The sequence below is a fragment of the Notolabrus celidotus genome, chromosome 5, assembly GCF_009762535.1.
Source record: "Notolabrus celidotus isolate fNotCel1 chromosome 5, fNotCel1.pri, whole genome shotgun sequence".
Classification (NCBI taxonomy): Eukaryota; Metazoa; Chordata; class Actinopteri; order Labriformes; family Labridae; genus Notolabrus; species Notolabrus celidotus.
This window is the reverse complement of record NC_048276.1, coordinates 24,005,202-24,024,371: the sequence shown is the minus strand read 5'-3', so window position 1 is coordinate 24,024,371 and position 19,170 is coordinate 24,005,202. Positions and strand designations below refer to the sequence as shown.

Below are 19,170 nucleotides of genomic sequence, written 5' to 3'. Positions count from 1 at the left end.
CGCACCAGAGTAATGCTGCTGCTTAAGCCTGATCAGTAACTTCATGTTATACTGAAACCAACCCGATAAAACATGTGTTCATGTTAAACAGATCATGTTCTGTGTAAGGACATGAATGGATCAACACTGATTCCTGCATTAAAAGGCTGTCAGTGGAGTTGTTGCGCAGAGCAGTTACACATTCAGAGGTGAAGGAGTCCCACCTTGACCACAATAAATCTGCTTTTCCTTGACACGGAGAGATAAGCAGCTCTGTCTCACATGTGGGTCAAAAGGTCAAGGATTTCTTTCTGCTTTGGCCACTTAGAGCAAAATCAACGTTGAGATCTTTTCGGGTGGAGAGAGAAACAAAGTTGGTGGTCATAATTAAAGCTTTCAACAGAACACTGAAGCTCTCAGACAAGGGTCGTAGGTGGAAGCTGCTGTTACTGCAGTGAGCCACATTTAACAGCGTAATGAAGGCCTAAAAATGTTATCATGGTCACTTTTCTACATTGAAGAAAAAGTTAGCTCTGTCCTAAACACCAGTGCAACACACATTCCAGTATACACTGCAGGGGTGGTATTTTATTGTTTTACTGTGTTTAACCTGGAGGATGGTGCTATGCAAACCAAAGCTTCGTCACAGATATTTGCAGACATGTCCGCCTCCGTGACCCACTGTATGCTGCCAGTGGCTGCTTCACTACACACAGCATGCTGGGATAAACCGCAGACCAGGCTGGCTTTTTAACAGCTTCTCTTCCCCATTAGGCCTTAATCATGCATTTAAAGAGAACTGTGGTGTACTGTTAAATGAATAAGCTTTGTGGAGTGCTGGCTTGATTGAAAAGACTCCTCAGTTTAAGATAAGTGACCAGCAGAGGTGATGGGTCTTTCACTGCTATCAAAGTTAAGTCGACTGAGATTAACTACTGTTTTGGCAGCTAGTAGGATTGTAAACTCTTCATGGCAAAAACAGATGGCACACTGTGGACTTATCTGGACGCGATAGAAATCGTCTCGCAGGAAGACAGTTTAAACCTTTTACCCTCCAAGTGACCCCCAAAAACAGACACTGGATTATAAACCAATGCACTTTGTATTCCAGATTTGACTAAACCTTTTCATTACATCAGGTGCGTCTTTGAAATTCTAAAATACTAATTTCGAGTTCAGAGATTTCTTGTGTTTTACATTGTTTGCCCTGACGGACTTTAAAGTTTGCATCACTTTCGCTGCTTCTCATCACTTTGTAGATCTGCAGACCTCTCCCATATGACTGATGTTGCTCAAAGGACAAAAACAGTTCCATAGAAACTAGGGATGTACCGAAAATTCGGCCCCCGGAAATTTTCGGCCGAAAATGACCCAAGAGGGCATTTTAGGTTTTAGCCGAAACACTTATTACTCATTACTTGGATGTGGAAATAAAGCAGCGCGCACGAGAAATGATCCATGCCGCGATGGATGCGGAGAACCCGCTTGGAGACGGAGAAGCGCAGGAGAAGAAGAACAGAGTGGCCTAGGGGCAGGGGTTGGTCCAGGGCTTTTTGACTGGGGTGCCCCAACTGAGGCTCTCACATAGGCAGGGGTGGCCAGTGCATTTACAAATAAATAACATTTACCCTTTCTGTCTTCACAACATACTTTCATTAAAGTATTAAACAGTTGTTATATTCCCTTTGACTTAAAAAAAACATGACAAAGTGGCATACCTCTTCTAAGCTTAATTCTTTAAGGACTTACAAAAGATGTTTTTTCAAAGTCACATTTGTGGATAACTGGCCCTAGAAAATGCCCGTGCAACACAAACAGAAAATGCATGGCTTAACCACTTTTCAGTTTCAGCCAAGAATTTTCATTTCGGTGCAACCCTAATAGAAACTGTTTTTCTTTCATAAAGTTTCAGTTCAAGCCACGTCCTGAAAAGACTAATCCGGGATCTGCCTCCTAACGCCCTGTACGTCTCTTACTAACTTTGTGCTACATTTCCTATCTGAGATTTTACTTCACCCAAATTATGTGTGTCAGATATTTATTAAGTAACCCCTTTCTTCTCATTTGAATTTAAAAATTCATGGAGTTGGATGATTTAAACCATAAGTTTGCAAGTTATCCCCGCTGCCTTTAATTACTGCAGCTTCTCTACACTTAAGCACCCGATGTGTGGAGGTTGGACTGAGAGGATGTATTTGCAAACATTTCTGCCTCTTTCTTGTTTTAATTTTTCCTCTCCACTCCTCCACTACTCGGGCAACTCATAAATCACAAGCACAATTCTGTTTTTTCGACAGAATCACTTGAAAGCTTTTAGTCTAAATGTTGTTGTTTTAACTCAAGATTAAGAGGAAGAATTCATCTGACGTCTCCAATACTGAGTCCACACTCACACAGGTGCATCTCTGAGATAAGAGGAACCAGACTCCCTTCATTAAGAACTGGGGGATTATTCATCCTCCATCCGCGTCCTCTCTGCTACACAACACAAGCTCCTTCCTTCAAACCTCTCCTCGTTTTCTCTTTGCGATGTGAGGAATTTGTCTGAGCAGCTGCTTCAGCGAATGTCCCACTCTCTGTCATCCTCTGAATGATGTGTGAGCTGTGGGAGGCCTGGGAGCCTCCTTGTTCACACAAACACACTCACTCACACACACATAAATAACATGTCATGTGTGTGTGACTCATGGCTGCAAAAGGAGAATGAAGTAGCTCTGTGTTTTTCAAAGATTGTCCTTTCACTCTATCCTCGTTGTTTTGCCTGAGTGCTGAGTACATTTGATTGTCTTATCTGCAATCAGAAATCATTTTCCTTTTTACTTCTTCAGAAATCTGCATAATATATTAAAGAGGTGAAAATCCAACAAAAAAAAAACAGCAATGAGTTAATTTGTACCTCTTAGGGAAATGTTATTTTCCGCTAGACAAGTTTCAGTTGTTTCCCCCATTTCCTGGAAAAGTGTTTCTCGATCTGAAAGCTTCATAAAATGTTTGGTATTCACCCCATATATAAACCAACATTGAACGATGTGCTGTCAACTCACACCATGTGGTTTTTCTTTGCAGTGCCACAGGTCCTCAAGAGCTGCACCGAGTTCATCGAGAAGCACGGTGTGACGGATGGCATCTACCGCCTCTCTGGAATCGCCTCAAACATCCAGAAGTTACGGTAAGACACACACACACATCCCATGTTTTGTTAATGTGTCTGATTGAAGTATTTATCAGGAGCTCCACCCTGTGCATGTTCTTCAGAAGTGTGCTGTGTCACAGGAGGAGCATGCAATCCTTCTCCAAGTATAGCCCTCATACAAGGCTTTAATTCATCCAGGATTATTATGACTGCAGATGAAAAAACACAGGGACTTTCAACAGTAAGGGAGATATAGTAAAGCAGCTTACCTGTTGACATTTTAGGACATTTTGTTATTTTGTCTGTGTCGTAAGAAGCGTAAAGCCTTGTGTCGCCTTTGTCAGGGCTAAGAAGTTAAACTTGAATATGCTAAGCTTTAGCTGACGACTGTGGTGCATCTAGGTTCTGCAGCTGGTGGTGGTGGTGGTCTGTTTAAAAAGGGAAACCCCAAAGATCCAGGACAGCAAGCTTACGAAATGTAGTAATGACAAAGAAGGATCTTTCTATCTACTCTCTGACCTCTCGCAATCACACCCAGAAGATTTACTAACACAGCTGCTTCTTCTATCTGTGACAAAGGACTTTCTCTAAATATAAAAACACTTGTGCATTGATTAGCTTTCCTGAAACTGCTCAATCAACTACAGATTTAGATTCAGATTCAGAATACTTTTATTAGTCCCAGAAGGGCAATTCAGTTTTACAGTCAACCTGTCCATAGTACAAAATATACCTCAAGTATTCATGAAGCTGCAGACAGGGGCTGACAGTTTTCTTTAAAAAAAAACACGAGGCCTGGGAAAGTGCACCGACAGGGTCTCATTGATGCTTACAGATAGCGATTCCACAACAGCACCGTTACGAAAATAGACATATAAAGAGTAGACGCCGCATCGACCGCAACTACTTATTGGCACTGACAAGCTGTGGGGCCGCCATCTAAGTCTGGTCGCCCGCTCCACTCAGTGTAATCTGTTTGGCAGGCGCAATTAAGTGTCAGCACATTTAATCAATCATAACTCGCTGAATACTAAACTGATTTGCATGCAAGTTTTTTTTACACCTTTACAAACATGACACATCAGTCTTTATTCACAGGATGAGATCAGATTTATTTCAAGTTAGATTTTTCTTCTACCTTTAAACATATCTGCAGATTTTCTTCAATTGACGTCAGTGGAAGCACCCTGGCAGGAATCATGCAGTGGTGCACTTTTCTTCAGAAGAACTCAGTTTGTTGTCTGTGGCCTCTCTCTCTTTCATCAGGCACGAGTTTGACTCAGAGCAAATCCCCGACCTGACCAAAGATGTTTACATCCAGGACATCCACTGCGTCGGCTCGCTGTGCAAGCTCTACTTCAGAGAGCTGCCCAACCCGCTGCTCACCTATCAGCTCTACGAGAAATTCTCTGTAAGTCCATCCTGTGCAGGGTCAGACACCTTCCACACACAATGATCTCTCACTAATATGTGGAAACTTGCTCACCACCTGACCGTAGAGGTAGTTTTGAGTTTCAGTGCTCATTGATGCTCCAGAGGACGCTGAATTCACTCAAATTTGAAATTGACTCTGTAATGAAAAGAAAAGAAAATTCCTGGGATTTATCATGCAGGAATTCTTCACATTTATCTTTCAGTTATGAGTCACATGGCAGCATTGTGCTTGACACACCCTATCATTACAAATACTGCAAACCACTGTGTGTGCGTGTGATTTGGAATAAAAAACCTTATCCCAGCGCCACAGAGCCGTCCCTGAAGATGAAGTAAATGTTTGCTGGTTGTTATGGCAGCTAGAGGAGGGGGAGGAGGAGGAGGAGGGATTGTGGCTGCAGACGGATGTCCCCCTCCACGCTCCATATAGCAGCATGAACAGAGGATGACAAGTGGATGTTGATGCATTGACACATCCCATATTTATCTGCCCATCTCTCCCTGTCTTTGTTTTCTCTGTGAAGGATGCCGTATCAGCAGCAACGGACGAAGAACGACTCATCAAAATCCATGATGTCATCCAGCAGCTTCCTCCGCCGCATTACAGGTCAGTGTAGAGACACACTGCCCCCCAGTGGCAGTTTTAGGAAGTGTAAGATGACAGCTGCCTCCTCTTGTTGAGCGTCTGTCATTATTAAAATAATGTGTTTGTGCAGTGCGACGCCGTATTGAATGGAATCATTTAATCGGTCCCAGCTGACCTTTTTCTTTTTGTCATGATGAATTGGATTTCCCATTCTTTGTGAAAGCGTACAAATGCAAATTTTTCAGTTACACTCCTCTGGGATTTGAGCGCATAGTGAAATATTGATGCTCAGAAGAAGTAGCTCTATCATGGTCATTAGTTTGCTCATCACTAGTGGGAGCCAATTAAGTCTGAATAAATGAATACGTATTATTGCAGGACCCTGGAGTTCCTGATGAGGCACCTCTCCCGGCTGGCAGCATTCAGCTACATCACCAACATGCACAGCAAGAACCTGGCCATCGTCTGGGCACCCAACCTGCTCAGGTGAAACATCACCATCATCCATAAAACCTGTCTCATAAGCATTTCACACAAAACATCACTTCAAAGCGGTTTTCTTGGGCTGCCGATTTTATTTCACCATATCTTAATTAGACGAGCACTTCAGAATATTTCTGCAGTTTAGAGTGTGGTATTTAGCGGGTATTTATGAGTACATTTTGTAAGTCAGACTCTAGATATTATGATTCCTCTGTTAAAAAAGATTTTCACAAGATTATACAAACATTGATCTTCAGTGGCCAGATTGTGCTTCCCTTGTGTTGTGACCATAGTTTACATACGGTGAACCAGTGGTGTCAGCAAGGAGCAGGCAATGTGACAAAAACCTTTGCTTTGTTGTTGCAAAAAGAAAAAGCCTCTAGCTGTTAAAGCTTTTGATTTAAGATCATTAAAATGGATTATACACAGTGATCTCCAGCAGGAAGGTGGTTTTCATTCATTCCATTTTATTTTATACAACAACTTCTCACCACGTCCATTTCTTGTCCATTATGGTTTCAGGTCCAAACAAATAGAATCTGCATGCTTCAGCGGCACAGCAGCCTTCATGGAGGTCCGGATCCAGTCTGTGGTGGTGGAGTTTATCCTGAACCATGTGGATGTTCTGTTCAGCACCAAGCTGAGCACACTGATACGGGAGGGAGCAGGTAACCATCACTTTAATCTCTATTTTTAGATTCTACATGTAGAATCTGTACTCTGGGGGCTGGATTGTAGTGCAGTTATGCTTCTGATTTCTGTTTGCTGCACTTTTGTAGTCTGAATAGTATTGCCAATCACACATCATCAGGCTGTGGGATATAGAGGAAAAACAAAAACAGGCAGAATGCAAGCCATCACAATGGCTTCCTGTTTCTTATTGGACATAACCTGGCAAAATGTAATTTCTATTATCAGACATCAGATTGCAAGTGCAGCCAACTATTTGCTAGATGCATACCACTGAAGTAAGTCAGAGTGAAGCCTCTGATAATCACTGTCTACAGTGAAACTGAGACACCAGAAGCAGACACTACTTTGGATTACCCTTCAGAGGTAATCCAAAGTAGCAGTAGGTAACCACTCAGCACCACTCTTGGGATGTCATGAACCAAGAAACATTTGTTTGGGAGAAATTTCTGGAAATGTAGATTTTTGTTTGTTTGTTTATTTGCTCCCGAATTGTTTTTGTTTTTGATTGGACTCTAAATTCAGCGTACAGAAAACAAAGTCATTGCCGAAGTCCTTTATCACTTACCACTAGGGATGGGTACCTTTCACATTTGAACCGATACGGTACCGATACCCGGTACCTGGGAATCGGTACAGGTACTCAACGGTACCAATTTTCGGTACTTTTCTGTTTTTATGTAGTAATAAATATTAATTTAAAAAAAAAATCTCAAATTTGTTTAATTTAACATATGTATTCTATTTAACGTGAAATGAACAGAAACAGGATTATATAGTTGATTAGATATATTAGCTGACACATGCTCGTGGCGTCTAATTGCTCTTTCGGGAGTTTATCAACTAACACACGTGAATGCCTTCGGACGGGAAATAGTCAGTTCTCCGTCTCTTTATAATAACAGGACACACAACTTACTTGTTGAACATTCACGCACACAGGAACGGTTATAAACGGGTTAGGTAGTCGGAGTGAGAGGGTCAGTCTCAACCATAGACTGTATAAAATAAACTTAATCCTCATGAAGTTCTGCCTTGCGGTGAGTGCGCGCGCCCGTCAGCTGCTCTGTTTCGCTTGCTCCCGTGCAGATGCAGAGAGCAGAGACGTCCACCCGGTCAGTCTCTGACTTTATTACAGGGCGAAAGTATGGAAAATCACCTACTCTTCCACTCCCTCACAGTCACAGGGATGCGTTCAGGTACCGAAACATGGTACCGTTTGATTTTACGTGAGTCGGTACTCGGTAGTACCGACGGAATTCGGTCGGTACCTATAAAAGTACCGAATTCGGTACCCATCCCTACTTACCACTGAAGAGTTTTAATGTCCTCAAAGTTAACTGTCAGATGAGACTCCTCCTCAAACTTTTGTTCAACCACTTATCACTGCTTTTTGAACACTCCTCCTCGTCTCCAGGTCACAACTCGCTGTCACGGCCCAAATCCCTGCTGGTTTCGTCTCCCTCCACCAAACTTCTGACTCTGGAGGAGGCCCAGGCCCGAACCCAGGCCCAGATCAACTCTCCAGTCACTGAAGATAGCAAGTACATCGAGGTGGGAGAGGGTCCGGCTGCTCTGCAAGGAAAGTTTCACACTGTCATCGAATTTCCCACCGAAAGGTTTGTCAGCTCATCTTCCTTCTTTGATGCTAAAACAGAAAATTATCAACAAAATCCTGTACGTGACTGTCAGTAATAATACTGCTGGCATATGTCTCCCGCTGCTGGTTCCTGGAAAGACTGCAGACACAGTCATATTCTTCCTGCACCATGTTTTAAAGTTTCCCACAATTTGATTCAGATTCACACAGCAGACTTTTGAAAATCAGCTACAGTCATGTGACTATTGTTTCTGTGTTTAAGGCTCTATTATTGACATTTCTACATGAGGTAGTAAACCTAAGTGTTCCCTTACATTTCCCCTCACAGGAAGAGACCTCCTATCAAATCGAAGAAGTCTCCTGTGGGGAGTTGGCGTTCTTTTTTCAACCTGGGAAAGTCTTCCTCCATGTCCAAACGCAAGCTGACCCGGAACCCCAGTGAGCCCAACGAGCTGAAGGCCATGGCTCTGGCTGGTGAGTTATTCATCCACTACTGGACTGAAATAAGTGATCCTATCATATTGAAATGGATGAGAAGTTATTTCACTGAAGAATCCTGAATAATGAAACATTTAAATGTTGTGTTTCAGGGGGAAGAGGAGACACAGCAACACTGAGATCAGCTAAGAGTGAAGAGTCACTGAGCTCGCTGCACAATGTTGAAGGTAACATTTTTTTCTCCTGGTGTATTTGAACTTGTGATCCCATTTCAGGTTCATTTTATCACCTGGTCCTATATGCGCCTGTTTCTTTATGAAACCTTTTAAGAAAAGTTGTCTTTCTGTTTCTCCTTCAGGAGAGTCCAAGGTGTACCGTCCTCGGCGTCCACGCTCCAGCAGTGATGCACTGTCAGCCTCTTTTAACGGCGATCTGCTGGACAGTCGGCAGCACTGCAACTCTTACGACAACCTGGAAGCCACCGAGGACAGTGATGGAGACGATGGGCCAATCTGTGTGCCTGCCCTCATCTCACCTCCACGCTCAGCAGGTGAAGATGTGGACCTCAGCCCGCCTGACATCGGCATGGCCTCCCTGGACTTTGACCCAATGTCTTTCCAGTGCAGTCTCCCTGACACCTCGTACGCCTTCCCTCTGGATGACTCTCCGGCTGGGGCTGAGGGCTCCACAATAAAGAGAAGTCCAGGCAGCAAGACCAACGGCTCTGACCTCATATCTGCCACCTTTCTGGGCAGTTTGGCCTCGCCCTTACTGTCCACAGACTTCAGCCGCGGCGAGAAGCTGGAGAACAAGAAACTGACCACTTCTTTCTCTTACACTGATAAACCCACACAGGCTGTGTCACCCATCAAATGTGCAAAGACCACTAGTCTGACACCTTTTGTCACTTCAGAGCTTTTCTCTGCAGAGAAGCCCGACAAGAACACAACTGCACAGAGCATCTCTCCTCGGCCGTTATCTCCTCCTTCAGCAGCCAAAGACTCTCCTCCGCTGATGGGCAGTGTGCTGCTGAGGGCAACTGAGCCTTCGCTCAGTGAAGCTTTCCAAATGGAGCTGCACTCTAAGCTGGCAGCCTTTGACAGTGCGGACAGTCAGGACCTGAAAGGAGACGACAGCGTACAGCAGGAGTCAGCTGCCAGCAGCCAAGGACATCAAGGTACAGAGCAGAGCGAGAATACGGTTTTAAGGGTTGTTTTTGGCATGTTTCTGTTTGTTTACACGTATAGATTAAAGAATAGGTGATAATGCCTGTCCCTTATTCAATAAAAAAAATGCTTCTAAGGTCTGCATGTACTGCACACGCTCTTTAAGAGGTATTACCATAGTGGTAAACCCAGGCCTTTCTTTTTTTACATGTTTTGTTTTTGAGATTGCTCCAGTAGAAAAACATACAATTCTTATATAATGATTTTTCAAGAAATTAATTTCAAGAGGAAGTCAAACTTTCACTTAAGCTTACGGAAAGGCTTTCTGTTGACCATATTTTTTATACAAAGAGACTTAAAAGGGGTCGTTGACTTAGCTGACCTGATCCTTTCAGTGAGGTCCAAAATCAATACTTTTTTTACATGTCAAAGATTTGATTACAGCCATTACAGCTCATGTAGAGGCTGCAGGCTAAAGGATTCTGCTGGAGCATTTCTAAAACTATGTTGAAAAAAGAAATGAAGTGATTCCCCTTTAACGTCCCCCTCTCTCCTAATCTTAAAGCGCCTGAACACCCCCCTGCCTGCTGTCGTTTCTTCTTTCCACCTGCTGCTCTCTAACTTGTTCGTTGTTCAACTTTAGCTCCCTTGTGTTTTTGTGTCCCCGTTAGGAGTCGTAGCTCTGGACTCTTCAAAGGATCTCACCCCTCGTTTCCTCAGCTCTTCAGCTCCCTCCACTGCCCCTCCTCCTCCCCCTCCTAAAAACGCTGCCCGCATGTTGGCCCTGGCCCTGGCCGAGTCTGCCCAGCAGGTCTCCGTTCAGTCTCAGTCCCGGTCCTCTGAGCCCCCCACACCGGTGTCTCCTCTGCAGCTGCAGGAGGAGTCTGACCTCCAGGACTCCACGCGTCCACCACTCCGACATTTCCAAACTTCTTCAGAAGAAGGAGCAGAGAAGGGAAGTTCTCAGCCTCCGAACAACACCGCTCCGACTGTCACCACAACCTCATCGTATCCCTCCACTTCCAGTCCTACAAACAAGCCTCAGCTTCATGAGTCAACCAGCACAGTAACCAAACCATCAGACAGTGCCAAATCCTCCACAACTCCACCCGGTCCAAAGCCAGTAACAGACTCCAGCCCACCTGACACTCCTTTTTACAAGTGTGCCCCTCTATCTAGTTCAACCAGCCTGACCTCTCCAACGAGGAAGAGTCCAGAGAGGCAGCAGTCTGTCCCAGTACAGGTCCCAGTCCACACCAGCTCCTCCAGCAACACTCCAGCCATCACCCCCAGTACCTGCAAAGACTCTGCAGTTTCACCACAGCCTGTCCCCGAGGTACGTTCTCTACATTTTCAGATGTTACTTTCAAATGTTAGTCATTACATAGTGATACTAAACAGCAGTAAGGATCAAACTAATTCATCAAAGGAGAACTCAGATGGAGCATAACGGAAGAGTCAGGAAGTTGATGCTACTCTCATCTTATCCAATTATTAAACAGTTTGCTGATCTTAGTATGACAAAAAAAAAGACACTGTGGCTCTGTACACAATCAATCAATCGATCAATCAATCAATCAATCAAGCTTTATTTATATAGCACCTTTCATACAAATCAAATGCAACCCAAAGTGCTGTAAAGCGATTGAAAAACAAGAAAGAAGCAGAAATAAAATAATGGCAGGACATATTAGGGGAAAATAATAATGATAATAATGAAAATAGTACTAATACAAATTTAAAAAATACATAAATAAAATATAAAATAAAATAGAGACTAATGCACACCAACAATCAAATATGTGTAATTAAAATAAGTTAAAGCATCAAAATTAAGAATACAAATAGTTAAAATAGTTTTTGAAAGGGTAAGGAGAAGAGTTGAAAATAAAACGAAGGCTAAAAATATCAATAAAAACTGAGTAGATAAATAAAATTAATAAATGAATGAATAGATAAATAAAAATAGAATAAGATAACAGTTAAAATTACTAAAATAATAATAATAATAAAGCATTTAAACTAATATTACAGTAAAAGGTAAGTAATACTTTTTTTTTTTGTTAAACCCTACATAAAAGCCAGACTGAATAAATATGTTTTTAGTTTACGTTTAAAGTCTCAATATCTCTGTCAGCTCCTCTCAGATCCTCCGGCAGGCTGTTCCATAGTTTGGGAGCGTAGTGGCTGAAGCAGCGTCACCAAATGTTTTTGTTCTGCTCTGAGGAACAGCTAAAAGCGAGGAGCCGGAGGATCAGAGGGGCCTTCCTGGTTTATACACTAAAAACCTCTCTGATATATACACAGGAACACCATCAAGACACTTCACTGCCTATCTTTTTCTATTCAGTACACCCACTAGCAATGAGAAAAAGAGTGTAAAAAGGGCAATGATGAATGTATGCCATGCTGCTAAAGCTACCTTTAAACTTTCAAGAAGTCTGTGTGACAATGGACAGTGCCTAGCAGAGTTGTTTGAGTTTGAATAAGAAATCACTCTATGTAGTCTTACTCAATTTGTTCATGTCATAAACTTCCGTCTGTAAATAAATGTCTGTTGTGCTGTGTCTCAGGTAAAACCAGCTGAGACTGCACCTCCTGTGGTCCTTCCCAAACCATCCGAACAGCATCCTCCAACAATCAAAAAGCCCAAAAGACACGCAGTCTCGCTGCCCCAGCATCAAACACAAACTCAGCAGCAGAGCCAGGCTCAGATTCAGCCTCATCTCCAGACACAGCCACATACACCATCACAGCCTCATCTCCAGACACAGCCACATACACCATCACAGCCTCACACACAGCCTCAGACACCAGGCCAACCCATAACCCACCCTCAGCTCCCCTCCAAGGCCAGCGCCAGAGTGGCCCCCACCTCAGCTGAGCCTGCGGAGAAGCCCTGGGAGGCCATAAAGCCGGTTCAGCCCTGCACTGAGCCTGTTAAGTACCAGGATGTGTACGGACCTCCGGCTCCTCCTGTCCGCACCATCGAGAGCAAACTGGCCACAGCAGCTCTCAGCCATACTGAAGCCTCCTACCATGTCCTCGCTGAGGCTCCTGCTCCTGCACACCTGGAGGAAGCTCTGCCTCATCATCCTCTGTCTCCTCGTAAAGCTTCCACACACCAGCCGGCCTACCTGTACCACACTAAAGCAGAACCAGTGATGGTTGAACCTGCAGGAGCTGCGTACTACCACCAGAGGCCTGTTCCTGTGGGCCCTCAGTCCATGCCGCACCACTACCGGCCTGACAGTGTCCCTCCACACCTCTCCTTTGTTTCCAAATCTGAGCCTCAGATCCCTTACAGTGCCCGAGTTGACAACAGATACAGCACTTTGGGCCCTCGGTCCTACCATCACTCCATAAAGTCCAGAGGGAACCCCCGCAGTGTGTATGTGACCCCAGGACCTGGGCATCCAGTTTACAGCCACGACAGACCACAAGGCTACCCCACCATCCGCAGAGTGCACTCCCTCCACGTTCCCTCTACGATACGCTCTGTGCCCATTCAGCGCACTGAAGTCCCCCCAGACGACGACATGTTCTTCTACCATCGGCCGGTCTATCCGTGCAAAGCCTACCAGCAACCCCCGCCTCAGCAGTCCTCACAGGCTGATTACCACGTCACCCAGCTACAGCCTTACTTTGAGAATGGCCGGGTTCAATACCGCTACAGTCCGTACTCTGGTTCAGCCCCTTTAGAGGCGCCTTTCTATGACATCGACCCGTACGGCACGATCCGAGTCCGCCACGTCCACACCTACAGCCGAGATCCTGGAGCCACTACTGGACGACCAGGTGGAAAGGCGTCCGGGTACCACTACCTCGCTCGCCATGTTCTGCCCCCTGGAAAGGAGCACAGCTTTGTGAGCAGAGACATGCCGCCTGGACACGGCAGCAAGGAGGCTCCAGCGTACCTCTCCTGGGATCCAGAGGAGTCAGAGAGGCTCCGCATGCACTCCATCCGAAGGGAGAGTCGGGCCCGTCAGAAGATTAAAGGCCCTGTCCTTTCTCAGTACGACAACGTGGGCCTGTATGCACCAGCAGAAATACCAGGCTATGAAACGCTGCACCTGCGCAGTAAGTCTGACCCGGGAAAAGCTGTGCTGGCTGCAGCTGAGAGCAAAGATGGGCGCTACCTCCCCAGACATATGATGCCAGACCCTGACGTCCTTCTGTACATGGAAACTGACAAGCACGTCCAGGGAGACAAGCAAGACGGACTCATCAAGCAAAGCACTTCCAAGAAATGTCAGTCCTCTCACTCCCTTCCTGCTACTCTGAGCCACGGTGTCCCCCACCAGCAGGAGAGCAGCCGACACGAGGCCAAGCCTGCAGACGACAAGCAGGGCACAGACGGCAGCAGGTCCAAACACTGGCAGCAAGAGTATACCAACAAGAGGAGCTTCACACCGCGATACGAGTGTCCTGATTCTGACCACAAAGGGAAGGGTGGATACCACAGTACAGATGAGCAGCCCACAGCCCCCAGAGAACCACCAGCCCGCTCCAAACCTGAGAGATCCCACAGCGTGAGAGAGCCGCAGCATTACAGCCAACCTGAGCCCGACAGAGACTACCCATATCAAAAACACAGCACCACAGCAGCTCAGTCCCACTACGATAACCTGGACGATTACCACCCAGCGCCTCAGCCTCAGCCTCAGCCTCAGCCTCAGCCTCAGGTCCAGGTCCACAAACGAGGAGGCTCCGGTTCATACCCGACCCCCGGGTTCTCGGTGAGCCACAACAACAGAGCGTACTCCACCGCGCTGGGCCAGGGAGCCTACATCCAGACTGACCTGGCCCTGCCCCGGCCAGAGACAGAGATACGTACTGAATGAAGCATTTAACGAGTGAAAGGATCTTTAGCTGTGTAGAAAATGACTCTGATGAGCTTCGGTGGAGCAGCCTCTGCAGGACAGCGGACTGTCGCAGCACCAATATTTTTGTTCCTCTGTATTTTTAATGAATTGTAAAGAAAATTGTTGACTTTTTACAGAAAAGTCCTGAATGTACCTGAAGTTATTGTCCAAGAGGTCATATTGTTGTGATTAAATGAGACAGTAGCCGGTCATAAATGTATATGATATGAATACTTACGGTACATTTAACAGGAAATGTAAAATATATATACAAAATATATATATATATGAACAGAATCACTAGAATAAAAGGGATTTTTAGTTGTTTTGTTTTTTAGGTGTGGCGCTGGGTAAAACTTGGGATTAATGTTTGCATTTTAGAAATGCATGCACTCTCTATCTCTTACAGAACAGTTCTGTGTACTCACCATCCGTTACGGTCTTTCTGGATGTTACAGCACAAGTTAAAGCTTAGAGAGAGAAGATACGTGAAGGTGACTGATCCTCTCATGTGCACAAGAAGCAGTACGAGCGTCTGTTTGTCTGGGTGTGAGGGCTGTAAGGAGCTGAGATGATGAGTGAGGACTTCTTTGATTAATTTAGTGTTTTTTCATTCTCTGATTATTTTCTGTGACTGTGCCATTTTTATGTAACTTTACTATAAACACATTTCAGTGACTTCTGATGGGAGGTTTCGGTACTTGTTTGTTGGGACCAAATGACTCGGCGCAGTTGTTGCACATAACGGGATGAAGAGGGGAAGTTATGGATGAATGCCTGTTCTTTTTTAGACGTGGCTGTGTTTTTATTTAATTTTCATCACATTGACGGTACTTCCATGAACTGGACTGACTGAATAAAGCTGAAATCATCTTCCTCTCTGTCCACCTGGTGAAGCTGCTTTGGTTAAGAGCCTTAAATTTTGTTCCTACAGATCATATTTTGTTTACTGTCATCATCATGATGCACAAACATTGTGATGTCCACATGTAAGATCACTTTGATGATTCTTGACAGTTCAGGGTTTGAGGAGACAGAATGGGCTTATGTTGTTTTTTAACTCCTTGTTTTGAAAACAATGATGGAGGGGATGGTTTTTTTTTAAGGTATCTGAGACCATTTCTTTTCAGGATGAAATCGATGTGTAGTACATCCATCTGGTATTATACGACCGTCTGGCTCAGCATAATGTAAGGATCACAATATGTTCAAATCTGTCTAAATCCAGGTTGTACTCTGTAACTGTTGACTTCTATATCGCTTGCAGGTTTTGCTCCTCTTGCCTTATCCAGAGCCTCTTCCTTTTCAGACGGGGCGATGATTTAAGGCACTGTGTACTTGAATGTGAAAACACTCTTGTCTCAATCTAGAGGTATCTAAAGTTAGATATGAATTAAATAAAATTGTTCAGGAATAGATCAAACTCATGTCTTAAATGTGTGCAAGATGTTTCTGATATGCCTTTTTTTTGTTTGCTCAGACTGAAAAAGATTTTATGACAAACCCTAGTTAGGAAAGCGAAGCAAAAACAAGTGTCATCAAGCTTTAACTGAGGATTTAACACGATGGATGTGTTCAGGCTTAGGTAGCACATTTAAAGAAAATTTAGTACTGGGAACTATTTGATATGGTGGCCCTGAAGGGCAAAACACAACCTTTCACAAAACACGACATTACAGAAAACACAACAACATTTCACAAAACACGACATCACAGAAAACACAACGACATAACAGAAAACACATTTCACAAAACACAACGACATCACAGAAAACACAACGACATCACAGAAGACACAACGACATCACAGAAAACAACATTTCACAAAACACAATGACATAACAGAAAACACATTTCACAAAACACAACGACATCACAGAAAATACAATATTTCACAAAACAACATTTCACAAAACAGAAAGGGCAGGGACAACACTGCTTGTTTCTGATTGGACGGAACCTGACAGCTCAGGAAATAATAAAGAATATTTCGACATAGGATACACATGTATTGTAGCCTAATACTCCTTTATGGTAGCCTACATATGAGGACATCCTGAGGTCTCGGGAGTCAGGTGTCACACCTCAGATTAAAAAGCATCAGGTCTTTTTCGCTTCAGAAGCTAATTTTTCCCCTTTTTTCATATTTGTATATATATATATACATATGTATATATATATATATATATATACATATGTATATATACATATGTATATATATATATATATATACATATGTATATATATATACATATATACATATTTATATATATATATATATTATATATATATATATATATATATATATATTTATATTTATATTTTTCTAGTTATATAAATATAGGGTAGACAGGGTAACCCCCCACCTTTCCAACAAGTTACTTAAGTTTTCATCATAAATGGGGAAAGTAATCTGATTACACATAATTTGACTACTCGTTGGAAAGAACTCTTGTTACGTGTAATCTGAATGTTTTTGGGAGAGTCCTCTACTAACATGTAATGTGAATGTTTTTGGGAGAGTACTCTGATAACATGTAATCTGATAACTCCAGGAGCAGTAACAGGATGGTATTCTTTCTGATTAATTTTGGGAAAGAACTCTCATTACAGGCATGCCAATTGTGTGGTGTCTAGCACAGACAATCTTCAACGAAATCATTCTTGGTTCACATCCTGGACTAAGGCTTTCCATGTGAGGAGCAATTTTTTCACACTGTCTAATATGTGCTTTTAAAATATCCCAATACAATTTTTAAATGAAAATACCTAAAACTCAGTAAGATAAGTGATAACTGAGGTGGCAGGTGCTGCGTGCTTTCAGTGATATAGTTTAGGGTTCAAATTCTGGACCGAGACCTATTTGGTGGTGAACAAAGAAAAGTAGCTTTAAAAAGAAGATGTGTATTCATACATTTGCTTCCACAACAAATGAAACACATCTTTACCAGTGGATGATGGATGGTGCTTTAAACGGCTATCAGTCAACAGCTTTCAGATGCTCTTTAGCCACAGTCTGGTTGTACCACATTACAACATGGTGCCAGTAACCACTACATTATTAAAAACATATTTAAAACATCCTTAAACATCCCCACTGTAGCATGACTGATAGAGTCTGCATGGCATAGCAGACGGTGGCACTAGTGCAGTAAGCAAAACAGGCTGGGGTCCAATACAACTAGTCAATGTTGAACCCACACTGATGTGTTTCATAAACTTGACTGTTTAGCAGACCATAAACCACTTTTAAGGGTACCTTAAAACAGACATCATCTGCAGAGAAGCAAGGATCTGAGAACAGGACACTAACTTTTTTAAAAAGGACACTTTTGAAAGGGTGCAGGTTGGAGCTGTTTCCAGATTAGTCTCCAATGTTCACTCAGGCCAGGGAGCCTTTCGGGTGGTTTTTACCAAACCCACTGATGCACAGGTGTTTGTGTTCAGGAATGCACCAGAAAAAAATGGTAGGTAAGAGAGTAAGGAGTGCTGGGTTAAGAGTACTTACAGCATTCTATAAAATGACTCTGTTAAAAGAAGAAATGGTATCTGTCACTGACCGGGCGGGCCTGTATCACGCCTGCAGAAGCATTTTGATTGACCTGTATGAACTAGCCCTGTACTGCCACCTCCTGGTGCAGAGGAGGCAGTACAGCAGCATCATCCATTGAAGCCATTCAACAGCAATCAGCATGAACAAGTTCAGGCATGTCCTGACCTGTCACCTTAATGCATACATAAATTTAAAAGTGAGGCCAACAGGGAGGTGGTTTAATAAACTTCACTGGCTGTTGAGCTGATGGAAAAGCTATATGTCTGAAAACTTCTCAGTTTACTCGCTTTATCTTTAACCTCAGTAAAACTACGTATTTATGATCTGAATCTCTACTTTCAAGTCTTGATTACAACATGATCCTCATACTCATATTGTAAATGATGGCTTCATTTTGAGTAAAACAGACATTGGGATACGATGTGGTACCAAACAAGTTACTAACACTTCTCTACATTTTAGAGCAAATCTACTTTTGTATGAATAATAATCCAATGTGGGACAATTACAAAGTTTTTATTTAAACACAGTAGGATATGTTCCTTAAGGGAAGTAATGTTTTGGGTAATATCGTTTATGTTCAAACAATACAGTACTAAAAAGCTGAGGCATATAAAAATAGGCAACTAAATTTTAATTAGCAGCTCCAATTGTAAAATATGTATAATATTAATGCTCATATTTTCATCGTCATTTCTATTGAATTCTGAGATAAAAGTTTAGATTCTGACTTTTTCTCTCAGAATTCTGATTATTTTTTCCTCACAAAGAATCTCTTAATTCCGAGAGCAAACAATAAAAAAAAGTTAGAGTCAAAGTTGGAATCTAAAAATAATTCCTGGAAGAAAAACTGACCTAACCTCCCCAAAAGAAATTCAGTGGCCCTAATCCTCTTCCATATTTCCTATTCTGCAGGAACAGAATGTATGGATAGCTCATTCAGTGTGTGGTACGTTTTGAATTTCAAATTAAACTGGATGTCCTTTGAAATGAAACATTTCACTGATCTAAGCCTAGAACAGAAGTTCAATATCATTCTCTGAAAATGAGGTGAGGTAGAAGTGTGATTGTAAAATACATGCTGACTTTGTTTTTATGGAGCATAAAAATCTTTTATTTAGCACTTTCCATCCAAAAAAAAAAGGCAGCGTGTTTAGGAAACTCTGTTATTGGCAGTGATTTATAGGATAAAATGTATTTTTCTGACAACAATTTCCCTTATTTGGCCTTGAAAGATTCAAAG

At 43.0% G+C, this 19,170-nt stretch overlaps 1 protein-coding gene across 3 annotated transcripts in view; it reads left to right on the top strand.

Annotated features, from left to right (window-relative positions):
* arhgap32b (Rho GTPase activating protein 32b) overlaps positions 1-15,797 on the top strand; it is a 181,558-nt gene extending 165,761 nt beyond the window's left edge. For 2 of the 3 annotated variants that reach the window (XM_034683588.1, XM_034683590.1), the window contains 11 exons: positions 3,046-3,148; positions 4,379-4,523; positions 5,071-5,153; positions 5,511-5,618; positions 6,138-6,283; positions 7,723-7,924; positions 8,234-8,379; positions 8,496-8,570; positions 8,702-9,520; positions 10,181-10,845; positions 12,083-15,797. In XM_034683588.1, the coding sequence (XP_034539479.1) occupies positions 3,046-3,148; positions 4,379-4,523; positions 5,071-5,153; positions 5,511-5,618; positions 6,138-6,283; positions 7,723-7,924; positions 8,234-8,379; positions 8,496-8,570; positions 8,702-9,520; positions 10,181-10,845; positions 12,083-14,353 (4,763 nt within the window). In that variant the 3' untranslated portion in view covers positions 14,354-15,797. The remainder of the gene's footprint in view (positions 1-3,045; positions 3,149-4,378; positions 4,524-5,070; positions 5,154-5,510; positions 5,619-6,137; positions 6,284-7,722; positions 7,925-8,233; positions 8,380-8,495; positions 8,571-8,701; positions 9,521-10,180; positions 10,846-12,082) is intronic. The other variant, XM_034683589.1, reaches the window with a different exon arrangement.
* Positions 15,798-19,170: the final 3,373 nt, after the last annotated feature.